The sequence below is a fragment of the Astyanax mexicanus genome, chromosome 1 (genome assembly GCF_023375975.1).
Source record: "Astyanax mexicanus isolate ESR-SI-001 chromosome 1, AstMex3_surface, whole genome shotgun sequence".
NCBI classification, from domain to species: Eukaryota; Metazoa; Chordata; class Actinopteri; order Characiformes; family Acestrorhamphidae; genus Astyanax; species Astyanax mexicanus.
The window spans coordinates 103,565,265-103,588,235 of NC_064408.1; the positions used below are offsets into that span (position 1 = coordinate 103,565,265).

Genomic DNA, 22,971 nt, shown 5'->3' on the forward strand with positions numbered 1-22,971 from the left:
TTGTGCTCACCAGTCCACTCTATAGGGGTCTTTGATGGCAGTTGTGGGCCCTTGTTTTTCCGTGTAGCCAGCTGGACTTGTGATGCTCCTTTCTTCATCTGGAGCAGTTGGTATATTGGTCTGGCTATCCGTGAGAAGTCCTGTATGAAGGATCGATAATAGCTCAGGAACCCCAAAAGTTTCCTGACCTCGCCAACAGTCTGTGGTGTTTTCCCCTTTAGGCATAGCACAGCCTCCAAATCCTTTGGGTCTATTCTCACTCCCTCACTGGACACCAAGCGGCCCACATATCTTACTTCCTGCTTGAAAAGGTCACATTTTTCGGGTCTTAGCTTTACTCCATGGACTTGGAGTGCTCTGAGTACTTTTCTGACCCCCTCAACATGCTCTTCGAAGGACTTGGCATAGCAAAGTATATCATCAAGGTACGGGACGCAACACTCATCTCTGAGGGTATCCAACATTTCCTCCATGCTTCGCTGGAATGCAGCTGGGGCATTAGATAACCCAAACGGGACCCGTACCCATTCATAGAGTCCCCAGGGCGTGATGAAGGCAGTGTAGTGTCTGGAACCCTCAGCAATAAAGCCTTGATGATATGCCTTTCCTTGGTCCAAAATACTGAACCATGAATATCCACCCAGTGTGTTGATGATATCTCCAATGCGCGGCAAAGGATGTCTGTCTGGTATTGTCTTCTGATTGAGAAGTCGATAGTCGACACAAAGACGAAGCGCCCCATCTTTTTTTCGAACACAGACAATGGGAGCAGAGTATGGGGACTTGGATTTAACTATCCATCCCTTTGCTAAAAGATCCTGGATGTATTCCTTCACTTCTTTAAACAATGGCTTTGGCACTGATGAATATGTCCTCTGCACTGGGAAATTGTCCTTAAGCTGTATGGACATTTGTAGGCTTGGAATGCATCCCACGTCATTGCAGTCCCTTGCAAAGGCAGCTGACTCCTCAAATAACATCTGTTTAACAACATCCTGCTGCCTCTGCTCCAGATGACTAACATCGACTGGTGGATGCCATAGCTGTGGTGGAGGAACCTTGTCAGTGGATGCTGTTGTAATTCTTTGAATACTCATGTTGGGTTCTTGAGCTTTTGCTGAGCCAGTCTGAATGATTTTGTCAATTGGCTGAATTGAACCAATGAGGGACCTCTGTGGTAATGTTACATCATGGTTTGTATGGTTCCCAACTGGCACCACAACATATTGGTTCTTCACATTTTTTACCTCCAACAGACCCTCACCTACATCCAGCATGTCCAGCAGTGCATTGTTCTCAACAGGCTCAAACAGCATTAAGGAGTTGGCTGGGTTCATGTTGTATGGAATTCTACATTTCACCCATGCTACCTGTCCAGCAGGGACAACAAAATTCTGTTCACTGACGCGAAGACGTCCCGTTAAGATGATGGGTTTTCTTGTCTGTACAAAGTTGACTAGTGTCTTGGCCTCACTACTTGGGATTGAGACAGCTCCGCTAAGCAGATTGACAAGTGTTGGCATTACACGCTCTGGCTGACCCCGAATTAATTCCTCTATAACATTAAACCCTAGCAGTGGCCTTTCAAGTGGTAAGTTACTCACTAAGAAAGGGACGTTAATAGACAAACTAGGGTCTTCTGTACCAGGAAGATTGACATTAATAGCCACCCAGCCTGTAAATGGTATAAGGTCACCATTAACTGCATATACCTCAAGCTTTTCATCACCGTCAAGGTGTTCAGTGAGGGGTCTTGTGTCATGATTAGGTAGGTATTGGTCTTTCCAACTCTGGTCAATGATGCTTACTTGGGCCCCCGTGTCCAGTAAAGCTGTTACTGCTAACCCATTTAGGTTGCAATGTATAATCGCTTTCTTCCCAATGAGCTTTACGACAGGCTCACTTTTATTGACTGGCAACTCAGGCGTAGATGAAAGGTGAGTCACATTTGGTTTACACTTTCCAGATATTGTCTTTTGTGGACACATGTGCACATGGCTCTGGCCCTCCCTGATAGACTGCAGCACCGGGATGTCATTAAAGTGGGACTCATTTGACCCGATCACTGGTGGTCCCTCGCCAATGACCGGCCCTGGTTTCCCGGATGCTCCATTTTCTTGAGGCAGCCAATGGCTCTGTGTCCTCCCTCACCACAGATAAAGCAGTGACTGCAACGGGGTAAGCCTCCTTCAACACATTTTGTACATCCATATGTTCTCTCCCTCTTAGCTAAAGGTGGGTTATTCATCTGGCACTTACAGGTGTGTATTGGTTTACCCAGGCCTGCCTGCCGCATGGAGTCAACAACACTGGTAAGAGCATCAATCTTGTCACTAAGCTGTTTCAAAGGGTCTTTCTTACTTTTACTTTCAAGAGTATCGTGGCTGAGGTTGTAGGTTTTAGGACTGTCCATTTCAAGCTGAGCACTGTGAGCCACTGTCGGTTTTGCTCGATGCATCATGCCTAATCTGCGCTGCCTTTCGGTTTCGTCACTGGTTATCTTTGTTACTTGTCTCAAGATTGCCTCATCTGTCGCCATGCTGTCTGATAGAAGTGGCTTCAATTCTCGGCGGACATCATTGTATTTATGGCCCAGTCCCTGATATATGGTGTGTAAAAAGACCCCCTGGACTGTTTCTGGACTATACTTTATGTCTGCATTAGCTTGTTTTGATGCAAAGAGGACTTTTTGTTTTAGCCCCATTACTCTGTAGAGGAATTGCTGTGGTGTCTCGGACTCACTCTGTTTTGCACACATTAGATCTTGCAGTAGTTCAGTGCTGCTTTTCTCCCCTAAGTGCGATTGTAGGAATATCTTCAGCTCGTTGATAGTCATATCCTCTTTGTTCATGAGCAAATCCTTGAAATGCCCAGGTTTTACTATTCTCAACACACTCCTGACTATCTCTGCCTCACTAAAGTTCTCTCTGATGCCCTCTTCGATCTGCTTGTGTATATTATTGTAAGTGATGTCTGAGCTATGGTCACCAATTTGACCCCCCTGTACTTTAAACTCCCTGCGATGAAGGTATGAGAGATCTCTTAGGGAGACCAATGTATCACTTGTGTGTGTAGGCTTTTCAGATTGAGAAGTGTGTGGGGTCTTACCAGAGGGTGTAACAGTGTGTACGCTTCCCGATAATGTTGATGGTGGTGTAGACATGGTTGTGTATTGTTGGAGCTCTCTACCTAGCTGTTCGTAACTCGCTAGCATTCTCTGTAAATCTGGGTGAGAGGAGTCATCCATGTTATGGGTAGCTACATTGGGTAAACAAGGAGGTGTCATGGTGTCAGACAGGTGTGTGGTGTCTCCCAGGCCTGGGTTAGCTGGGGAGGCTAGCATATGAGTGTCATGTGAGTCTGTGCCTGCTTGTGTGTGAACTAACTGAGCTGCAGCACCACGGGTTTCAAGGATTTCATTAACCACATCCCTCAACATTAGCAATGAACTCATACCCATGTCTTCTGAGTCAAGTAAAGATTTGCTATACATAAAACAGCTTACATAATCAAAACAACCTTCGAGGTCCGAATCGCGAAGCTCTGAGGAGTCTCTCTCGGGTACAGGGCCGATGGTTTTAGCGATCTGGAAAAGTTCTTCCGCCGACAGCGTGAACAGGCCTTTTCTGATTTCCCACACCAGACTCTTCCTTTCATCGTCTGTCTTGGTACCTTTCTTCTCCATCTAGCTTGTCTGATGCCCAGTTCCCAAGCAGTCTTCCACCGTACGCTCGACGCAGCCGCAACTCTCTTTGGTCCCGGATGTCAGAAATCACTGGATCAGCTTCCCACCACCAGGGGGCGCCAATCCCGGACGAGCCCCCAAGAATCTGTTACACTCCCCGAGCCCAGGGTCAGTGTAAGCAAATTAAATACCTGTAAACAGGGTGAAAAGGATGAGACACGAGGAAACATGGCTTCTCTGTTCAGCAGCTTCTCAAGTCTCTTTTTATTAAACAACAGCAGTTTCTTACTTCTATAGTCTCTGTCTCGTGTTTTTAATATTAATTACTGGTATCAATAATATGAATTGAACATAAAAGAAAAGAATATAAAATATAGCCGTACATATACAGTTATATAGACACATTCATATATAAAATATACATTTAACACAAAATATATGCATATATAGATACAACTCTTAAACTACATCATGAATTTCATGTATACTAAAGGCTAATGATACTTTATAGCCCAACTGAACATATTCCTTAGTACTAAAGGCTTAATAGGACATTCCTTCCCCACTGTAGCTTACTTAGTGATACAGTGCAATATTTAAACACTTTTAGAGCATAAAGTTAACACATAACACATCAGCAGATACCCTTTTTATGTGTTAAGAGCTTTACAGAAATATATATATGTTGTGTCTGTAAAAATATATTTATAAAGTCACACGAGTAGAGAGATGTTCAGATGCCAACAGGCTAACATGCTTAGGAAAATATCTAGAGGACAAAACACACTAGTAATACAAACTGAGGTAAGTAAGACTAACATACTGCCTTTTAACTGTTATTAGATAAAAAAAATATAATCAAAAACAGGCAAATTGTGCTGCAGTTTCAATTTATACAACCAAAGAACCATAAAAAATAATGAAAATGAAATGCCAAGGAGTACTGCTTTAAAACACGAACACTAACACAGCCACCATTTTCTGATCTCCAACACCATTTTCTAGACAAAGGTCTAACAGATTTATGAACTTCTACTGTGCTCAAACTTAACTCATATGTAAAAAATATGTGTTTATACAGTCTACAGACCGACTGAGTGTAGATTTTGTGTACTTTTACCACATTTCTCACCTGTAAACAGGGTGAAAAGGATGAGACACGAGGAAACGTGGCTTCTCTGTTCAGCAGCTTCTCAAGTCTGAGAAGCAGAGCTGCTAGCTGCAGTAGATATCAAACGCCACAGTGCACCCTACTGGACATCTTAGGCAACAACAACATCTGATTTGAGCTTTCACAGCAGAAGTTCATAAGGTAGCAGAATAAAATAAACAAAAAATGATAACAATAACAAAAAAATAATTACAAATGTGACCATCACTTTGTGGGCGTCACACTAACTTTGTGAGATAGGAATTTTGGGTTTTCATGAGCTGTATGCCAAAATCATCAGTATTAAAACAATAAAAGACCTGAAATATTTCAGTTGGTGTGCAATGAATCTAAAATATATGAAAGTTAAATGTTTATCATTTCATTTCATTTCATTGAACTTTATCACAATATGCTAATTTTTTGAGAAGGACCTGTATGTCGTAATGACAATAAAACTACTTGACTTGACTTGACTTAGTGGATGTTATGGTTGACCTGCTGATCTACTTAGATTTTAACACATTAATAATCATCAAATGCCACAGTATATTTTAGGATAGTTGCAGACCATGTGCATCTTAATAAAGTGCTCTTTTGGTGTAGCCCCAAAAAGATCTCACTAGTGAGAAATAAACTTTTATTGTTTAAAGTGAACATGTTTTAGTGCACCTTGCAGGTGTACGGTTCAATAGTGTACTTTATTTTTTTCTGTGCACAGCATGTGCAAGCCCATCTGTATTCTGTTTCTGACCACAGGCAGGGCCACTGCAGTCAGAAACCCAGAAGGCCCAGATTTTTCTGGGGTGGACTATTCTCAGCCCATCAGTGACACTGAAGGTGTGTAAAATCCCCAGTGATTCTGCTGCACCTGATGCACTTGTACCAGCACAGCACACACTAGCATGCTGTTACCATTCTGCTACAGAAAAAATAAGCTTCCCAGATGGCTGGCACACAGACGACTGTTACATTATTTAGCTATACTTCATACTAAAAAACTTTTTTTTAAATACTTTGTTATGTTGGTAATTAAAGTTTGCAGATTCTGTTCCCAACAAACTGTTATTTTTCATGGGATATTTCTAAGAATATAAAGAATGTTAAGCTTGCAGTCAACTTCCAAACTCAAATAATTCTTAAATATCTCTGCAAAGATGCAAAAGAAGATATGGGCCTCTAGGCCAGTAGTCACCAATGCTGCTTAGGGAGATCTAGCTGAGCAGCCTTAACTGATCAGTCTAATTACTTCCTTTAGAATCTGAGAGCTAAAGCTAAATGAAGTGTGCTGCACTGGGGCTGGAGGTGAAACCTGCATTAAGGTAGGTCTCCAGAAAGAGGGCTAAAAAGTAGGCTACTGCTCTACATCTGCATCCACCTCACTGCAATCAAAAATCCAGCCAGCAACAGCAGGGGGCGCTACACACCATATTTTCAAAGTCAAACCTTATCATCTGCGGTCAGAAGTCTGTGTTCATCTGGAAGGAACCTTGGATTTAACCTTGTGTGGCTGGAAAGGGTAGGAAATACTGTTTTCCTACAGTTTTCCTGTTAGAGAGAAACCAAACAAACGTTTAAAAGAAGTGATTGTTGAATGAAAACTGAATTACGCCAACTGATCTTACTGGAAAAATAACAAAACTTGATTTATTAAATGTTTTTAATTAATAAAATGATGCATGTGGGAAAGTTACTTGCAATGTTTCCCTGAAATGTTAATCTCTTCAAATTTCTTAACGTTTTCAGCATATTTATGTTGCTTTAACCATAATTGCTGCAATTTAACATTCTACTACCACTGTTTAAGAAACGTTCTGATAATGTTCATCTGTCTAATGTTCTTAACAGGCACATCATTATTTATTTGCAGCAACGATTAAACATTACCAGAACGTTGTGTTGGAATGCTTTCTTAATGTTTCCAGAAGGTTTTTCTTATGTTGATTTATGTAAAGTTAAGTTTTCAGCATGTGACCTCAAACTTATTTGCAACTATTCTCAAGGTCATGTAACATTTTTAGAATGGTCTATTAACACTAGGCTACTGTACAAATTGCTATTAACATTGGGGGAACTTTTAGATAACATTAGTCACAGTTGCCGGAACATTCCTTGTAAGTTGAGTATATGGCAAACATATTGATGGTGAAGAGCTTAATTAGCTAGGAAAGTTGCCTAATTAGCTCTAAACAAAGAGACTTAAGAGAATTTAAATAACTGACTATTATTTGTTATTTGTAGTTTCCAGAAAGTTCTGTGTAACTCATTGTAAATAAAAGACTGTTGGCAGTTTGAGACCCTCAGCCCATAAGGCGACAGTGTACATGTTCTGAAAGACCCTTGGTTTTGGGAATTGTACTGTTTTCTTCTAAAGACTGATGGGAATGTCCAACCAACTTAAGGACAAATGGCTGGCAAGTGAATCACACAGACTACACAGTGAGCCATTCACCCCCACTGTGAGCAGCTGGAGCTCACTGACACCTAGCAAACAAACTTACTCCCCAGGCATCTAGCTAAATAACTCTCTTACTTCCTATAGGCTGACGTTCAGCACAGTTACCCTAGGTTAGCTAACATAGAGCTAAGGCTGGACATTATGGACTGCAACATATTTATATATTATACAATATAATATACAATCATATAATGACTTTGCCAATGTATGTGTTTTTCATATCACAATTGATGAAACATTTTCTATCACAATAAATAAGTAAATAAATTAATTAATGAATTAATTAATAGGGCTGGGCGATATTGTTAAAAAAATATTGATATTCTTCAAATATATGAGCGATTCAGATTTTTAGCTCTTAGTTGACAACAACTTATTTAAAGCACTATTTAAAGTTATGTGCATAAAACACAGTGCATATGTATATCATCACTGTCCTGTGAAAACAAGCATCTCCAAAATAGCTACTTTACAGGAGAGAGATAAAACCTTAGGTTTAACGTTTTGTGGAAAATAAAAGAGAATTTCTGTTTTGTTTTTTTTTTAATCATCAAAAATGGAGATACTTGTTTTGCAGTGGAGAGCGATGATAGATATATAAACAGTTCTGGAAAAAATAAGAGACCACTTAAATATGACGAGTTTCTTTGATTTTACCTAATTGAAAACCTCTGGAACATAATCAAGAGAAAGATGGATGATCACTGGCTGATCACAACCAAGCTGAACCACTTGACTTTTTTGCACCGGGAGTGGCATAAAGTTATCCAAAAGCAGTGTGTAGGACTGGTGGAGGGGACTAATACATGGTTCAAAACCTAAACAAATGAACTAGCTAGGTAGCCAACGCCTTTCTGTGTATAGTAAACCATTTAGCTATGATGTGCTCCATGTCATTTGCCTGCTGCTCAAAATATGTATCTGTGACGTGCAGTATGTCAGCATGTTGTGGTGTGGAAATGCCACAAACACAGAATAGGCTGTAGTTAATTTCCAGCGTGGACTCCTCTCTGCGCCGCTGTGTGATCATCTGCGCTTCTTCCACTCATTCAGCTTCAGCTTCATCACAGACATTCGCCCACGCTGGGCTTATGTACCCTTCCGCGAGAAATAGTCCCGGCACCGGCACGCTTCGGGCGACCTTGCACGAGCATCATACTGGTTCGAGATAAAATGCATGTACACGCAGGAAACGTGAAATTATGAGATGTGTTTGTGCATATTTCGTGCTCAGACAGCAGTCTTTAACAAACGCGTAGTGGTTTGGCGGGAAAGTGCGCGGATGGATATACACACGGCGCAGTGCGCAACGTAACGCCAGACTTATCCGCTGTGCCATGACAAGCGGAGCCAGTCCTCTCACTGACAGCAGGAGGAGGAGAGCACAGAGCAGAGCTACTACTACTGCTGCTACACTGTTTACTGCTCTACTACTACTACTACTGCTTCACTGACTGCACCACTCTGCATGCTGTAGGAGACCCCCAGACCACCGGATCACACGGGAACTATTGGATTTAACTCTTGATCACATCGTTTCGTGGTGTTTTCGCCTCGCTGCCCTTTTTCTCAGAGTGTTTTGGATGATACACGGTGAGTTTTAGGCTGGAGATTACTAAGTGAACCATATAGCCGGGTGTCTGAGTGTGTTGTAGATAGATAGGTTAGATAACTAGCGTTAACGTTACTGGGGGACTGATGTAGTAAGACAGATTGATATATCGATAGATAGCTAATGCTTGCGTTGTGACTGCTTGTCAGTGGGATTTTTAAACAGTTTTGCTAAAGATTATAATCATAGTTAGCTACTATAAGTAATTAACTAGCTAACTACGATAGTATGCATGCATGAGCTTAGTACACATGCATACTAACGTTACTGCATGCATGTAACGTTATATGTGTGTGTTTCGCTGTATGCTGTATCAGCTCGTGCGGAGCATTCAAGTGCAAAAAAGACAAAAATGCACCGGAATTATGTTTTTTTTAAAATACATTTTCCAGGTAATTTTGTTTGTTTTAAAATATTTTGATTTGATGTCTGGCTGCATGCAACAGTAGCTTGCACATGCGATTGCACTGATAATTGCATGCATTCATGCATATATTCATGTAAGTTATATCCATCCATACTCGTGCACGTTATAGTTAACTAGTTAGATATCTAACTAGCTAGTTTTGGTGCATCATGCTGATGCCGCTGCTGATGCTCAGGATGATGATGGTGATGATGATGATGATGATGCTGCTGTAGTAGTCTGCTGCTTAACGTTTTCATTTTTTCCCCATTCCTCCTCCTTCAGAGCCATCATGCCGATGAGTGCGAGCTTGTCGTGTAAGAGCTACAACTACGACTACGACTACGACTCCTTCCAGCCCTACTTCTACTGCGATGACGACCACGAGGACTTCTACCAGCAGCAGCAGCGGCAGCCGCCGGCTCCCAGCGAGGACATCTGGAAGAAGTTCGAGCTGCTGCCCACGCCCCCGCTCTCGCCCAGCCGCCGGCCGTCCACCGCCGACCAGCTGGAGATGGTCACGGAGCTGCTGGGGGACGACGCGCTGAGCCAGAGCTTCATCTGCGACGCCGACTCGTCGCAGGCGCAGGACATCGTGCTGCACGACTGCATGTGGAGCGGCTTCTCGGCCGCCGCCAAGCTGGAGAGGGCGGTCTCCGAGCGGCTAGCCTCGCTGCGCGCCGCCCGCCGGGACTCGGCGCTGGAGCGCAGCGCGACCGCCCGCATGAGCACCGCCTCCTACCTCCAGGACCTCGGCACGCCGGCCTCCGAGTGCATCGACCCCTCCGTGGTGTTCCCCTACCCGCTAACCGAGTCCCCCAGGGTGACGGAGTTCACGCCGGACACCCCGCCCAACAGCAGCTGTAGCGGCAGCAGCAGCGATTCAGGTAATAATTTAATACATTATTGTGCCATAAGTATTTGGACACAGCTCTATTAGCTAAAGCTTTTTGGACTACAACATGACTCTATCTGTAAGTTAGATTTTCACTCTTAACATTAAGCCAAATGTCTTTGCATTCCAACATTTGGCCAAATGTTTCTGGACAGGGAACTAGCTGCAAGTCATATTTGCATTCCAGCATTTGGCCAAATGTTTTTGGACCTTTAGCCGAAAGTTTGTATTTGCATCCCAATAACATTTAGTCAAACATTTCCGGACAAATCTCTTTTCGCCAGTCATATTTGCATTCCGATGTTTAGCCAAAAAGTTCGGGACACATCTCTTTTAGCCAATCAAATATGCATTGCACCGTTTAGCCAAATGTTTTTGGACAGGGCTCTATCAGCACGTCATATTTGCACTTCACCATTTGGGCAAATGTTTTTGGACCTTTAGCCAAAAGTTTTTATACACAGCTCTGTCAGGCCATTATTTTTGCATCCCAACATTTAGCCGAACGTTTCTGGACAAATCTCTTTTAGCTGATCATATATGCATTCCCTACTTAGCCAAAAAGTTCTGGACACAGCTCTGTCACCCAATCATATATGCATTGCACTGTTTAGCCATAAGTTTCAGGAGACAGCACTATTAGCACATTGTGTTTGCCCATCGTTTAGCTATCTCTATTGGCATTCCATCATATAGCAACACCTGAGCAACCACCTAGCAGCACCTTAGTAACACCTAACACATGTATCCCAGCAACACTGCTGAACTGTACCTAGTTCACTTTTTTCATCCCAGACAAACGCCCAATAAAAGCAATCAATACCCTTTCGAGCAAACACATAGTCTGTATAAAAGTGTTATGATAACAATAACATGCAGGATTCACATTCTGTTCAAAGTACATTATGCATTTAGTCTTGCACAAATGTCTAAGTTTGCAGTCTTAAGGAGGCACGATCTGAGCCAGTGGGCAGATAGGAAAATGTAATTCATGTAATTTTTATGCCGGTTGGGATGCTGTCGGAGTTCAGAAAGTGCAAGTGGCCTTGATGATTTTTCAATGGATGTTCCGGGTTTGTGGTGATTGCGTAAGCTTCCGTCCTTTTCTACACACTACTTTGCTTGACTAGAACAGCTAGACGAGTCAGAGCCATAAGGGAAGCTTTAAACGCTGCAGTGTTCAAATATCAGCTGACGAGGAAAGTGGGTGGGGACTGGAATGCAGAGATTTTTTTTTTTCCCGCTCTCACTCCCTGCCTCCCTCCCTCATTCACTCCCTGAGTGCATGTGTCGAATACCACTTGCTACATTCCAGTTTTTCCCACAGCTCTAAGGTTCATCTTTGACATGTGAACTTAATGGTTTCTATTCTTATTTGCAGATGATGATGAAGAGGAAGAGGAGGAAGAAGAAGAGGAGGAGGAGGAGGAGGAAGAGGAAGAAGATGAGGAGATTGATGTGGTCACAGTAGAGAAGCGGCAAAGGCGGAGCGAAGCAGAGGCATGCGAGTCCAGGCAGTTAAGTCCACTGGTTCTGAAAAGGTGTCACGTCTCCACACATCAGCACAATTACGCCGCACCCCCCTCAACACGACACGAGCAGCCCGCAGTAAAGCGGGCGCGCTTGGAGCCAGTCTCCCTGTCTAGCAGCAGCCGACACAGCAAGCAGAGGAAGTGCACAAGTCCCCGGACATCAGACTCTGAGGACAACGACAAACGGAGGACTCACAATGTGCTGGAGCGCCAGCGCAGGAATGAACTCAAACTGAGCTTTTTCGCCCTGCGGGACGAGATCCCTGAGGTGGCCAACAACGAGAAGGCGGCCAAGGTGGTCATCCTAAAGAAAGCCACAGAGTGCATCCGCACCATGCAGTCAGACGAACAGAAGCTGCTGTCCATCAAAGAACAGCTGAGGAGAAAGAGCGAACAGTTAAAACACAGACTACAGCTGCTACGGAGGAGCCAGCTATGAACTTGTGTGAACAAAAAGATGCAGAGAGACTTTTTTATAAGAAAACGAAAACAGACTTTTTAGAAAAACTTTTTTTTTCAGCTTTTTATGCAAGTTAAAGACTGTTGCTGGCATAATTGTGATTTTGCATGCTCAATGCAATTTTGTTTTTGAATATTGTCAGGTTTTGCTTTTTTGTTCATGTTCAAAACTGCCACAATTTAAAGTTAAAAGAGGTGGTCAAATAGAATAATTTGTATTTAAGTCATTTATTTTTGTTATTAAAATAAGAAAACACAGGGTACTTACAGCCCACATAAATAATTTGTATGTTTTTTTTGTATATAATGGATTCATATTTCCTAAGAATCGTATTTTTGGATCTGTATTGTCTGAGTTCTTCAGATGCTATTTTGTTTCACTGTATGTTTATGTTTCAACAATTCAGAATCATAAATGCATTTCTTTATGAAAACTGACTGTCTTTGTATTGTTTTTTTCACTTAGTAAAATGGGTTCAGAAAGGGTTCATTAGTAAAGGCAAAGGTTCAGTGTATACACACAATAGAGGTACTTTAAATTACTTTATGTGCAGTGCCATAGGGTAGTGGTCCCTAAACTGTTACATGTAAAGCATCTCAATGTGGTGCAGCAGTTGCCCAAAGAATGTATAGCATACAATAAAAATATTAGTGATTGAAAGCTATAAAGTTTTACCTGCAATTTCAGAATAAACATTTATTTGTGTTTAGTGCATAACCTGTTAGACCCTGTGTGTAAGCCTACACTACAGTTCGTCACTCTCATAATTACTGTACTGTAAGTAAAAACATACATTTTACAGGTGCTAGATTAGAAGTCAGTTGACCAGCCCCTTTAACACCTAGGGTTCCATGTAGTCTCAGTAGACTTGCTGCACTGACACAATCATTAATACATATTACCATGCTGACTTTCAAAAGTGAGCAAACTTCTTACAACTGGTTACAGTTAGATCATTTAAAACCATGGAACCGTAAGCGGTTCTCTTACAGCATGGCTTATAGAACATTAAAGCATCTTTCATTTTGCAAAGTGTAAACCAACAGCTCAAAAAACATCTTGAATGCTCTTTGGCTGAATAGCACAAAAAGTGTACCACTATAGTTATGGATGAAAATAGGGCTTTATACTGCTCAAGCCAATGCTTGGTTTTAGCTGTGGTGGCAAAAATTCATTTTTACTTGCTCCAAACAGTCCTATTCTTTTGGCAATACTAATACAGGAACTAGACCAGTGTTCTTCAATCTCTGGACATGGCAGGTGTGATGTACTGTACTAGACAAGCTGTGTTGTCAGCAATTTGTCAGCAACTTTTTAAAATATATTTTTACAATCAATTTTAAAAGAAAACATTGTACATAATAGACAGACATTCTGACCCACCCCTCCCTAGCAAACACACCCAGAAAAATCTGGTCAGAGCTTTTTGTTGGTTGGGGTGGCGAGGGATAGGGGGTGTTGCCCCAACTGTAAAACTTCCATCCCATTAAAATACAGTCTGGGATAATGTCCTTATGTTATCACCTAAGTCTTGAGTAAGTAATACACACAATTTAATATCCTGCATATATAAAAATGCTAATTTCAAACATATGTGAGTTTCAATCCCAATGGATCAATGAAGATGTGAATTTAAGTAGGGATGCTAAGGGCTGGAATCCTCAACAGGGACTTATACTAGTCCTACACAGCATTTCTGAAAGTTAAAAAAGAAATAAAAAACATTACACAAATAGGCTGAACACAAGTCTTGGATAACGGCCTTTATAAAGGGTTGGAAAACTACAAAAACTACAAACATAATGTTTCCCAATGTGAACAAAACGAAAATGTAAAATAACTATATTTCCTTCTTCCTTCTGGGTTTCAACTCCAATACCTGGGTACCCTGCTGAGTTTCAGCTACTTCCCGCTTAGTTGGACCTGATCCAGGACATCAGCTAATTGTCAAGCCCTTACTGAGCTAGGTCAGGTGTACAAGCTGCCTAAAACTTAAAGGGAGTAGTATCTATATACAGCCAGGAGAAACTAAGCTACTAAATCAGTGTTTTGTTGCGGATCAACAGAAACTGTGTGGGTGGTACAGTTAGACATGAATCAAACACATCTCTACTATGTTTTCTAGTTTTATTGTTCTAATAATGTATCAAATCAAATTTATTTGTATAGCACTTTTAACAACTGGTGTTGTCACAAAGCAGCTTTATAGAAACATGATCACAGAACAAAGAATCAGGCAAAACATTAAACATAGGAAATACAAGATAAAGAACCCCCAGTGAGCGCTGAGGCAAGGAAAAACTCCCTCAGAGCTGCAGGAGGAGGAAGAAACCTTGCGGGAGGACCAAGACTCACATTCTACCACTGGTCAAGCTTGGATGTAATCTGTAGTGGAGGGTAAGATGGATGATGAGCAACTGATCTGTGGTGGGTGGTGGATGGAGAAGAGCTGACTTCAGAAACTTCCATCAGTCTGGGCGGACAGGAGACGCGAGAGCCTGAGGGTCCAACATCCATCAGTATCGGGGGTCAGACAGGTGGGCAGTCAGTAACTCGGAAGAAGCCAGAGAGATGGAATTAGTTTTGACTGGATTTATGTAAAACAGAGAGTATAAAATATTATCAGAGTGTGGCTAATGACTCTGGAAGATCTGAATAAAACAGCCTAACTAAAGGGAGAGAGACAGAAGGTAACATAGACATGGAGGCTCCCTGAAACACTGGCATGCACCCACTCCACCGTCCACAAACCTGAGTGACCGTGTGCAGTGGGAGAACAGCAGCACCAGCATCTCAGTTTACCACAATTCCCTCTGTCCATGAACCCGCAGATCTGCAGCCTTATCTTAAGGGAAAAAAACATTAATTACCGAAAGCTAAACTAAACAATTACTTTTTAGTCTAGACTTAAAGATTGAGACTGTGTCTGAGTCCTGAACATATTCGGGGAGATTATTCCAGAGTTGGGGAGCTTTATAAGAGAAAGCTCTTCCTCCTGCAGAGCGCCTCTGAATATTAGGAACTACTAAGAAACCAATATACCGTGTTTAAAAGCTGGTTAATCAGGTGAAAATGCACAGTAGCAACAGGGGGGCAGTTCGATTGTATGAATGAATGAAGTTCAGCTTATATAGTGCCTTTCTAAAAACCCGAGGACGCTTTACAATTTACATGTTTTACACACAACTATTTATACTCAGCACTCATCCGCACACCAGTGAGAAGCGGCAGCCAATAGCGCACAGCATACTCTCAACCAGAAACGACCGTCCAGCTGGAAGACTGCATCGGGCACTACAAAATTTACCCAGCACAGAGTGCCAATCCATATCTGGGCACAGTCATACATACATTTACACATATACAAACTTACATACATACCACATACTTACACATACAACCAGCTTGGTCTTGCTGATCATGGTTGTTTGTCAGGTTGATCTATCTGGTCATGGTGGTCAAATAGTTTGGTCTTGTTAGTTAAGCTGGTTAACCAGCTTGTGTAGCTGCTTGTGGTAAGCCAATTTGATCTTACTGGTTAGTCAGCTTGGTCTTATGGACAACCAGCTTTATCTTCTTAGTCAAGGGACTCCCTGATGATAGATGGACAACCAGCTTGTTCTTACTGGTCATGCTGGTCAACCATGTTAGTCTTCCTGGACAACCGGCTTGGTCTCACTTGTCAATCTGGACAACCGGGTTGGTCTTTCTGGTCAACCAGTTTGGTCTTGTTGCTCATTCTGGACAACCAGATTGGTCTTGTTGGTAAAGCTGGTCAGACAGCTTGATAATGGTCATTCTGGACAATCAGCATGTTCTCACTGGTCATGCTGTTCAGTAAACCTGGTGTTACTGGTTATCATGCACAGCTTGGTCAAGCTTGGTCTTTTTGGTCAGTCTGGACAACCAGCTTGGTTTTGCTGACCATGCAGTTCAGTAAACCTGGTCTTACTGGTTATCATGGACAACCAGATTGGCCTTACTGGTCATTCTGGACAACCAGCTTGATCTTGCTGGTCTTTTTGGGCAACCAGATGGGTCTTACTGGTTATTCTGGTCTACCAGATTGGATTTACTGGTCATTCTGGACAACCAGCTAGGTTTTGCTGGTCATGCTGTTCAGTAAAATTGGTCTTACTCATCATTGTGGACAACCAGTTCAGTCATGTTCTGGTCATGCAGTTCAGTAAACCTGGTCTTACTGGTTATCATGGACAACTTTTTTTTGGTTTTGCTGGTCATTCTGGACAACCAGCTTGGTCCTGTTGGTCATTTTGGTCTTGCTGTTCAGTAAGCTCGGTCTTACTGGTCATCATGTACAACCAGCTTGGTCTTGCTGGTCATGGTGGTCAGCCAGTTTGGTCTTGTTGGTTAAGCTGAATAACAAGCTTGTGTAGCTGCTCATGGTCATCCATCTTAGTCTTAATGGTCATGCTTTTTCTGTTTATTTTTTTCTTAGTAAGCATTGTACTTAAAATATTATTTTGCTTATTTTAGGAAAAATGATAATAGGAATAATTATCTTAATCAATCTAACCTGAATTTTCACCTTATTTTATCTGAACTGAGCATACACAATCTTTTTTTTCCGTTATTCTGATACTTGGGTACAAATGCAAGCCTTGATTTAAGTCTTACTTTTCTCATTTTGAGACTAATGAAAACAATCTTACCACATTAGCAGATTTTGTGTGTTTAATATACGCATATACGTCTCAATTTAAACGTATCTTTTCTAGTTATTGCCAATGCATTGCAGTTTTTATTTGCAGAGCATTGTGAATGTTTCCACTGAAGGACTAATTTGATGCACTGAAACGAATGGCGATGCTACACCGCCCCTTCTCTGAGCAGCGAGCGCATGCTTCAGTACAGACAGACACATGAGCCAGACATAATCACTGCTCCAGACACGCGCACGCGCACTGGCGTCTGCGCGCTATGCCCCTCACTCGAAAGCATCTTCGCTTGCGTCAACAAGTTCTTCAGCGTTCGAGGAATTATTATTTTTGTATTATTATCACACGTATTTTTTTTTTCATGAGATAAAATCTGCTCCTCGGTGCTGAGACTTTTCTCCTCGTGCTCCATCTTTCCTCGTGACAGCGCAGACGCGCGCCCGTGACGTCACGCCCACCGTACGGGACCGTATTGCATGCACGCAGAAGTCTCCGCGCGCGCGCGCTCGTGCCCAGCGAGCACATGGACGCGAGGTGAGGTGAGCGTGGTGCTGACCGCAGCGGAGTCCAGCAGACAAGCAGACTGTCCCCCCAAACAGCAGCTCCACAGCACCTGAGTGGGAATATATAACCAATAAATATGAGCACAGAGAGGCACGAGCTTATGGTAAGTGTCTGCTTTATTTTCAGCTTTTCTCTCTCTCTTTCTCTGTCTATCTCTCTCTTTCTTTCCCTCTTTTTGTTTCCCATTTTTTTTGCATTGTGCCAGCAACCAATCAATCCATCAAACAAGCAAGCAAACAAACAGTCAGGTTGCAAAAAAATGATATAATCTGACTACCCAAATCACATGCATGACATGTGGACAGAGCAATGCTGTAACTATATGTTAGGGCATTATGTTATGTTATTGAATATGATGCAATAGGATCAGTTTTCAATTATATTTAATAAAAAAAAATCCCTGCACTGTATTTTAATCATGCTGACTAGCTAACATCAGCATGCAGCTTTTATTCTTTTGTTCTATTATTATACAAACAATTGTGGTTTAATGACAGTCACACCTCTTGTCTTGTTTTCAGTAGTTTATTATTTAAAATATTGCTAAAATGCCATTTCTATGTGTATATATTTTAGATTAAGCAAAATTTTATCTGCAGAAGTGCATATATTTGCTAATTATAAGAAAGAAATAAAACATAGGAGTCAGTTTTCCAAATCACATGCATGACATGTGCGCAGAGCAATGTTCATTACTATATGTCATGGCATTGTTATTTTAATAAATATGAAGCAATATAAATCAGTTTTCTATTATATTTAAGTAGAGATAAGGGTTGTTATCTTTAGAAAAGTGCATATATCAGTTCTTTTTCCACTAATTCTTTGTAAAAAAAAATCCCAGCACTGTTTTTTGACCATATCCAGCTGACCAGCTAACATCAGCATGCAGTTTTTATTCTTTTGTTCCATTATTAGAAAAACAATTGTGATTTAATGACAGTCACGCCTCTTGTCTTGTCTTGTTTACAGTTGTTTATCATTTAAAACAATTATAAAATGGCATTTCTTTGTGTATATATTGTAGATTAAGCTAAATATTCTCTGCGGAAGTGCATTTATCTGCTAATTATAAGAAAAAAATAAGCCATAGTATTCAGTTTCCCAAATCACATGCATGACTAGCGCAGAGCAATGTTCAAATATGTTATGCATTGTTATTGTTTAAAATATAAAGCAATAGGAATCAGTTTCCAAGCAAATTTGAGTAGAGATAAGGGTTGTTATCTTGAGAGAACTGTTTCTACTGATTCTTAGGAAAAATAAACATTCCAGCACTGTATCATGCTAATTTCAGCGTGCAGCTTTTATTCTTTTGTTCCATTATTATACAAAAAAATAATGGTCTAATGACAGATACACCTCGAGTCATGTTTTCTCTTGTCTTGTTTTAATTGTATTATTCTTTCCTACTTTATTATTCCTAAAAAAATGTCAAATGCTATTTTTAAGTATATATCTTTGTGTTAGCAAAACACTACATGGCATTTCCTCTTTAAAGAAGTGCATTTATCAGTTCTGTTTCTGACATATCCAGCTGACAGGCTAATATTAGCATGCAGCTATTGTTATTTTGTTCCATTATTATAATTTATAATTTATTATATTTTATTATAATTTAAAACATTTTTGTGTGTGTATGCTGGGTTTAGCAAAATACTAGTGTAAGCTCTCTCTACAGAAAAGCATTTATTAGTTTTATTTTTTACTAAGCACTCTTTTGACCATATCCAGCTGGCAGGCTAATATCATCATACAGTGTTTTGTTGCATTATTATAAAAATAATTGTTTAATGGCCACTCACACCTATTGTCCTTTTTTCAGTAGGTTATTATTCCTAATTTTATATATATATATAGATTTAAAGTCATTATAAGTTAAAATATTAATGTTAGTGTGCATCCTCTCTCTCTCTCTCTCTCTCTTTCTCTCTCTCTAATGAGGAGCATTTATCTATTAATGTTGTATTTGTAGTTTTGCTAGGACCAAGAAATATCCATGCATCTTTTGACCATATTCAGCTAACAGGCTAACATCAGCATGCAGCTATCTTTCTTTTGTTATTTTATTTTAATAGAAGTCTGATTACAGTCATGTCATAAGTCTGTCTTGTATTTTTTTCAATAGGTCAGTGTTCTTTAATAATGCTATAATGTTGCTTAAGTCACCTAAACGAATTACCTAATCAGATCTGTACAAGTCTGTTGTCCTTTTATATGTAGCCCGACTGTAGATTTACCTGAAAAAGCGGTATGCTTAGTGTACTTAGCTGCAGACCCATTGCCATTGTCTGTGTGTCCGTCTTACTGAACATATTTCTTTACAGAACGAAATACAGTCATGTTGCTTCGGTATATCTTGCTGATTTGCTTTGGGCAAAAGCTCTGCATTACTGCAATGTCTTTTTTTTTTTTATTCTTCTAATTCCAGGATTAAATGAATAGTTTATGCGGTTAAATCAGATATTTTTACATTATAATCAGCCGGTAAATCTTCCTACCTATTTTTTTACATTATTATATTATTTTTAAACCTTTAGATAAACCATTTTTTTTTAAAGATGTGGTACTTTTAACATGTTCTTTCTTTCTGTGAATAATAAATATGAATTAGGATCTGCAAAAATGTATGCTATCAAAAATACATTGACATTGAATATGTTTGTAGAGTTTGTGCTCACTCTGGTTCGTATAAAGCCTCATCGTGGCAGTAAATGCACGAGTAAGTCCCATAATAAGAATGCAATTACATATCTCATACTTGGCAAAAATAGTCCCTTGCTCAGACACAAACACACGCAGACAGATGGAGAAACACACAGATGGTTTTACACATGCTTTTATTAATAAGCTCACAGACCTCGTAAGACAGTGTTGAAACAAAAAGAGTATTTTTACTTTATTGAGAGTAAAGCGCTCTGTCTGCGGGCCAGTATCTAATGCATTGTGGGTTTGAGGTTTAGGCTGATGGACTACAGTTAAGGTTTAGGCCGGAACTGTTTATCTAGTGGTGCTGTTATTAGTCATCAGTACGGATGCAGCAATATGGGAATATGTTTTATTGAGGTGTGTGCTGTTTTTGTTATATTTTTGTCGCTGTCATGCAAAACCCTAATATCACTATAATGGCATCTTTACAGAAGAGGAAAAAATGCTAAATCATATTTTTTTCTTTGGAAGACAGTGTAAATGAAGTTTATTCTATTAATTTTATTTTTTTGGAGCATTTGTATTGGTGTGTTTATCGTGAAACTTGGACACAGTGTATAGAACAACCAGAATCATTTTACTCTTCATGTAAAGGAAGTAATGTAAATTTAGATTTGTTTTTAAAAATAGAATAGCTGGAATAGCTGGAATATCAGTCTGGGTTAACAGAATAATTTAAAAAATGTCAAAAAGGCAGCATTTAGCATTAGCACAATATTCCAGAGCCCAAGGACAAATTGTCTGCCAATACTATTATAATTTTAATGATCTTGTGCATCCTAATAAAGAATCGGTTATTTGAATATCAATTTATAGTGAGGTGTTCAAAAAGAGATTTTAATATGCATCATTTTCAAGCCTATATCATGTTGTGTAACCTGTAACACCAGTCATTAGGCCCTGAGGCCTACTAAGTGGAATGCAACATGATATTGCCAGCATATTAGCTGACCTACAAGTATGATGTCAATGATTCAATGACTAAATCAGTCGTCTCCAGTGAGAATTTCTTATGATTAAAATAGTGGTTTTATTTTATGTTTTCTTTATTTAGGATATTTATTTTTACATTACAATTCCAGTGTCTGAATATTGTTTATTCTGTATTTAAAGTTTGTTGCACCTAAATGAGATTGTGATGGCACAATATTATCATTGTTTCTGTGGCTTAAAATGATGATAATATTGTTTATCGTAATTATTTTTGTGACAATTTATTTCCAAAAAAAAGGGATCACAACCCGCCTAGGCACTCACAATTAAGTAAACAAAGACTATTTAATTATGTGCAGTAAAAATAATTCAAACTTCACATGCACATTTGTTTCAATGTTAATGTAATGTTTATATAAAACGAATCATAACTGCTTAATCTTAGCAGATCTTTAATCAGTACTTTCCAAATGTAGCACATGCATGTTAGAAAAGTCACATTGGATTCAGGAGTATAGTTTATGATGGTACTAATCACACACTGATCCACTTCACACCTGGTTCCTTTTGTGTCTTAAATATCAGGATTATATTGGGAGAAGAACAAGCCTTAAAAAATACATTCAATATTTCCATCCAAAAGTATCCATCCACCCGTATTTCTATCTATGAACACACACACATTAAGCATTTAAAACAGATGCAAATCAGATCACCACTTTAGGAGGTGATCTGATGCATATTAGAGCCACATGTCGTAGCAGTGTAAACACATCTGTCTCTCTGAGGTTCATTCTACAACCAGATCCCCTCCGAGTACAACTAGAACACCAGTAAGAATTGTTGTAAAATTGTAAAATTCGCATATTTTGTCCCAGCAATCAGATGCATTTGTCTAAAATGTGACTGAAGTCACATGGCTACAGGATACAAGTGTAAACAGGGTCAAGACTCTTGTTAAATGGTGTCCTGCATGCTGTGAAAGCTAGACCTCGGTCTTGCAGTGTAGAGAACTGCTCCCTTGGCCTCCTAGGTTTCCTTCAGTTCTGCTTTAAAGGCTGAGCTGTGGGAAGTGAAAGCTATCAGCTGTGTTTTAGGGTGCCAGGAAAGGAGGGACTCTCGCACACAGGCGGACTTGTTGGCCTCTTTCTTGACTCGTTTCCATGGGTTATGTAATCCCTCCCTTTTGGAATGGATGGTCCCTGCTGCGCCAGACACTCAGACAGATGGAGATCTGAGTGCATTACGTCTCTCTTTCTCTCTCGCCCTCTTTCTCTTGCTCTCTTCATCTCCCCTGCCTCCTCCTTTAAGCTGCTGCATCACTTCCTACTGACCTCATCACTCTACCTGCTTGTAAAACTGTAACACACAATCAACTGCTTATCAGCAGCTCATTTCCTCCATTAATTACTTTCCACATCTTCACATTTATCATCTTTCTGCACTTTTTGAACTGATATGAAACCTCAAAACCAGCAGATAAAACCCCCAGTTTGAATGGATGAAGCTTTTTTCTTGGGGAAATTAAATTGTTAGGCTATTGCTATATTAACAAATAGCTAATGCCTGCTAATGCTCAGTCTGTTCACTTGATTGCCATCTTTGCAATGCTACAAGCCAGTTATTTCCAGGCACACAAGATCCAACTCCTTTATCTATAAATGGGGCACACCAAAATGCTCCAAACTGAACAAATCTTACACATACATTTTCTAAAACATATTTTAAATTGCTGATAAAATTGTGTTAAAATATCTAATTAAAAGAGTGTTTGCCACAATAATACTTTTTTATTCTTAATTCTGTTTTTGGCTACTGTGCATGAGCAGATTTTATATCGAAGGGTCTTTTGTGAAACCCAGGTCACATTCATCTGTGACATCTGCAG

At 40.2% G+C, this 22,971-nt stretch overlaps 2 protein-coding genes across 2 annotated transcripts; one reads left to right on the forward strand and one right to left on the reverse strand.

Annotated features, from left to right (window-relative positions):
• Positions 1 to 1,749: 1,749 nt before the first annotated feature.
• On the reverse strand, positions 1,750 to 5,069 carry LOC125780868 (uncharacterized). Its single transcript, XM_049463297.1, has 2 exons — positions 4,818 to 5,069; positions 1,750 to 3,876 (listed from the first exon to the last, which is right to left on the reverse strand). Exon 2 carries the CDS (start codon positions 3,683 to 3,685, stop codon positions 2,063 to 2,065), a length of 1,623 nt encoding a protein of 540 aa, XP_049319254.1. The 5' UTR covers positions 3,686 to 3,876; positions 4,818 to 5,069; the 3' UTR covers positions 1,750 to 2,062.
• A 3,553-nt stretch (positions 5,070 to 8,622) lies between these two features.
• myca (MYC proto-oncogene, bHLH transcription factor a) lies at positions 8,623 to 12,631 on the forward strand. Its single transcript, XM_007258595.4, has 3 exons — positions 8,623 to 8,886; positions 9,597 to 10,198; positions 11,588 to 12,631. The coding sequence occupies exons 2-3, from the start codon at positions 9,604 to 9,606 to the stop codon at positions 12,175 to 12,177; spliced, it is 1,185 nt and encodes a 394-aa protein (XP_007258657.3). The 5' UTR covers positions 8,623 to 8,886; positions 9,597 to 9,603; the 3' UTR covers positions 12,178 to 12,631.
• The last annotated feature ends 10,340 nt before the right edge of the window (positions 12,632 to 22,971 follow it).

Bases quoted from the DNA above. Each gene is read 5' to 3' on its own strand.
- LOC125780868 (XM_049463297.1), bottom strand. From the start codon at position 3,685: ATGGAGAAGAAAGGTACCAAGACAGACGATGAAAGGAAGAGTCTGGTG.
- myca (XM_007258595.4), top strand. From the start codon at position 9,604: ATGCCGATGAGTGCGAGCTTGTCGTGTAAGAGCTACAACTACGACTAC. The intron at 10,199-11,587 runs GTAATAATTTAA...TCTTATTTGCAG, and splicing joins CGGCAGCAGCAGCGATTCAG to ATGATGATGAAGAGGAAGAG.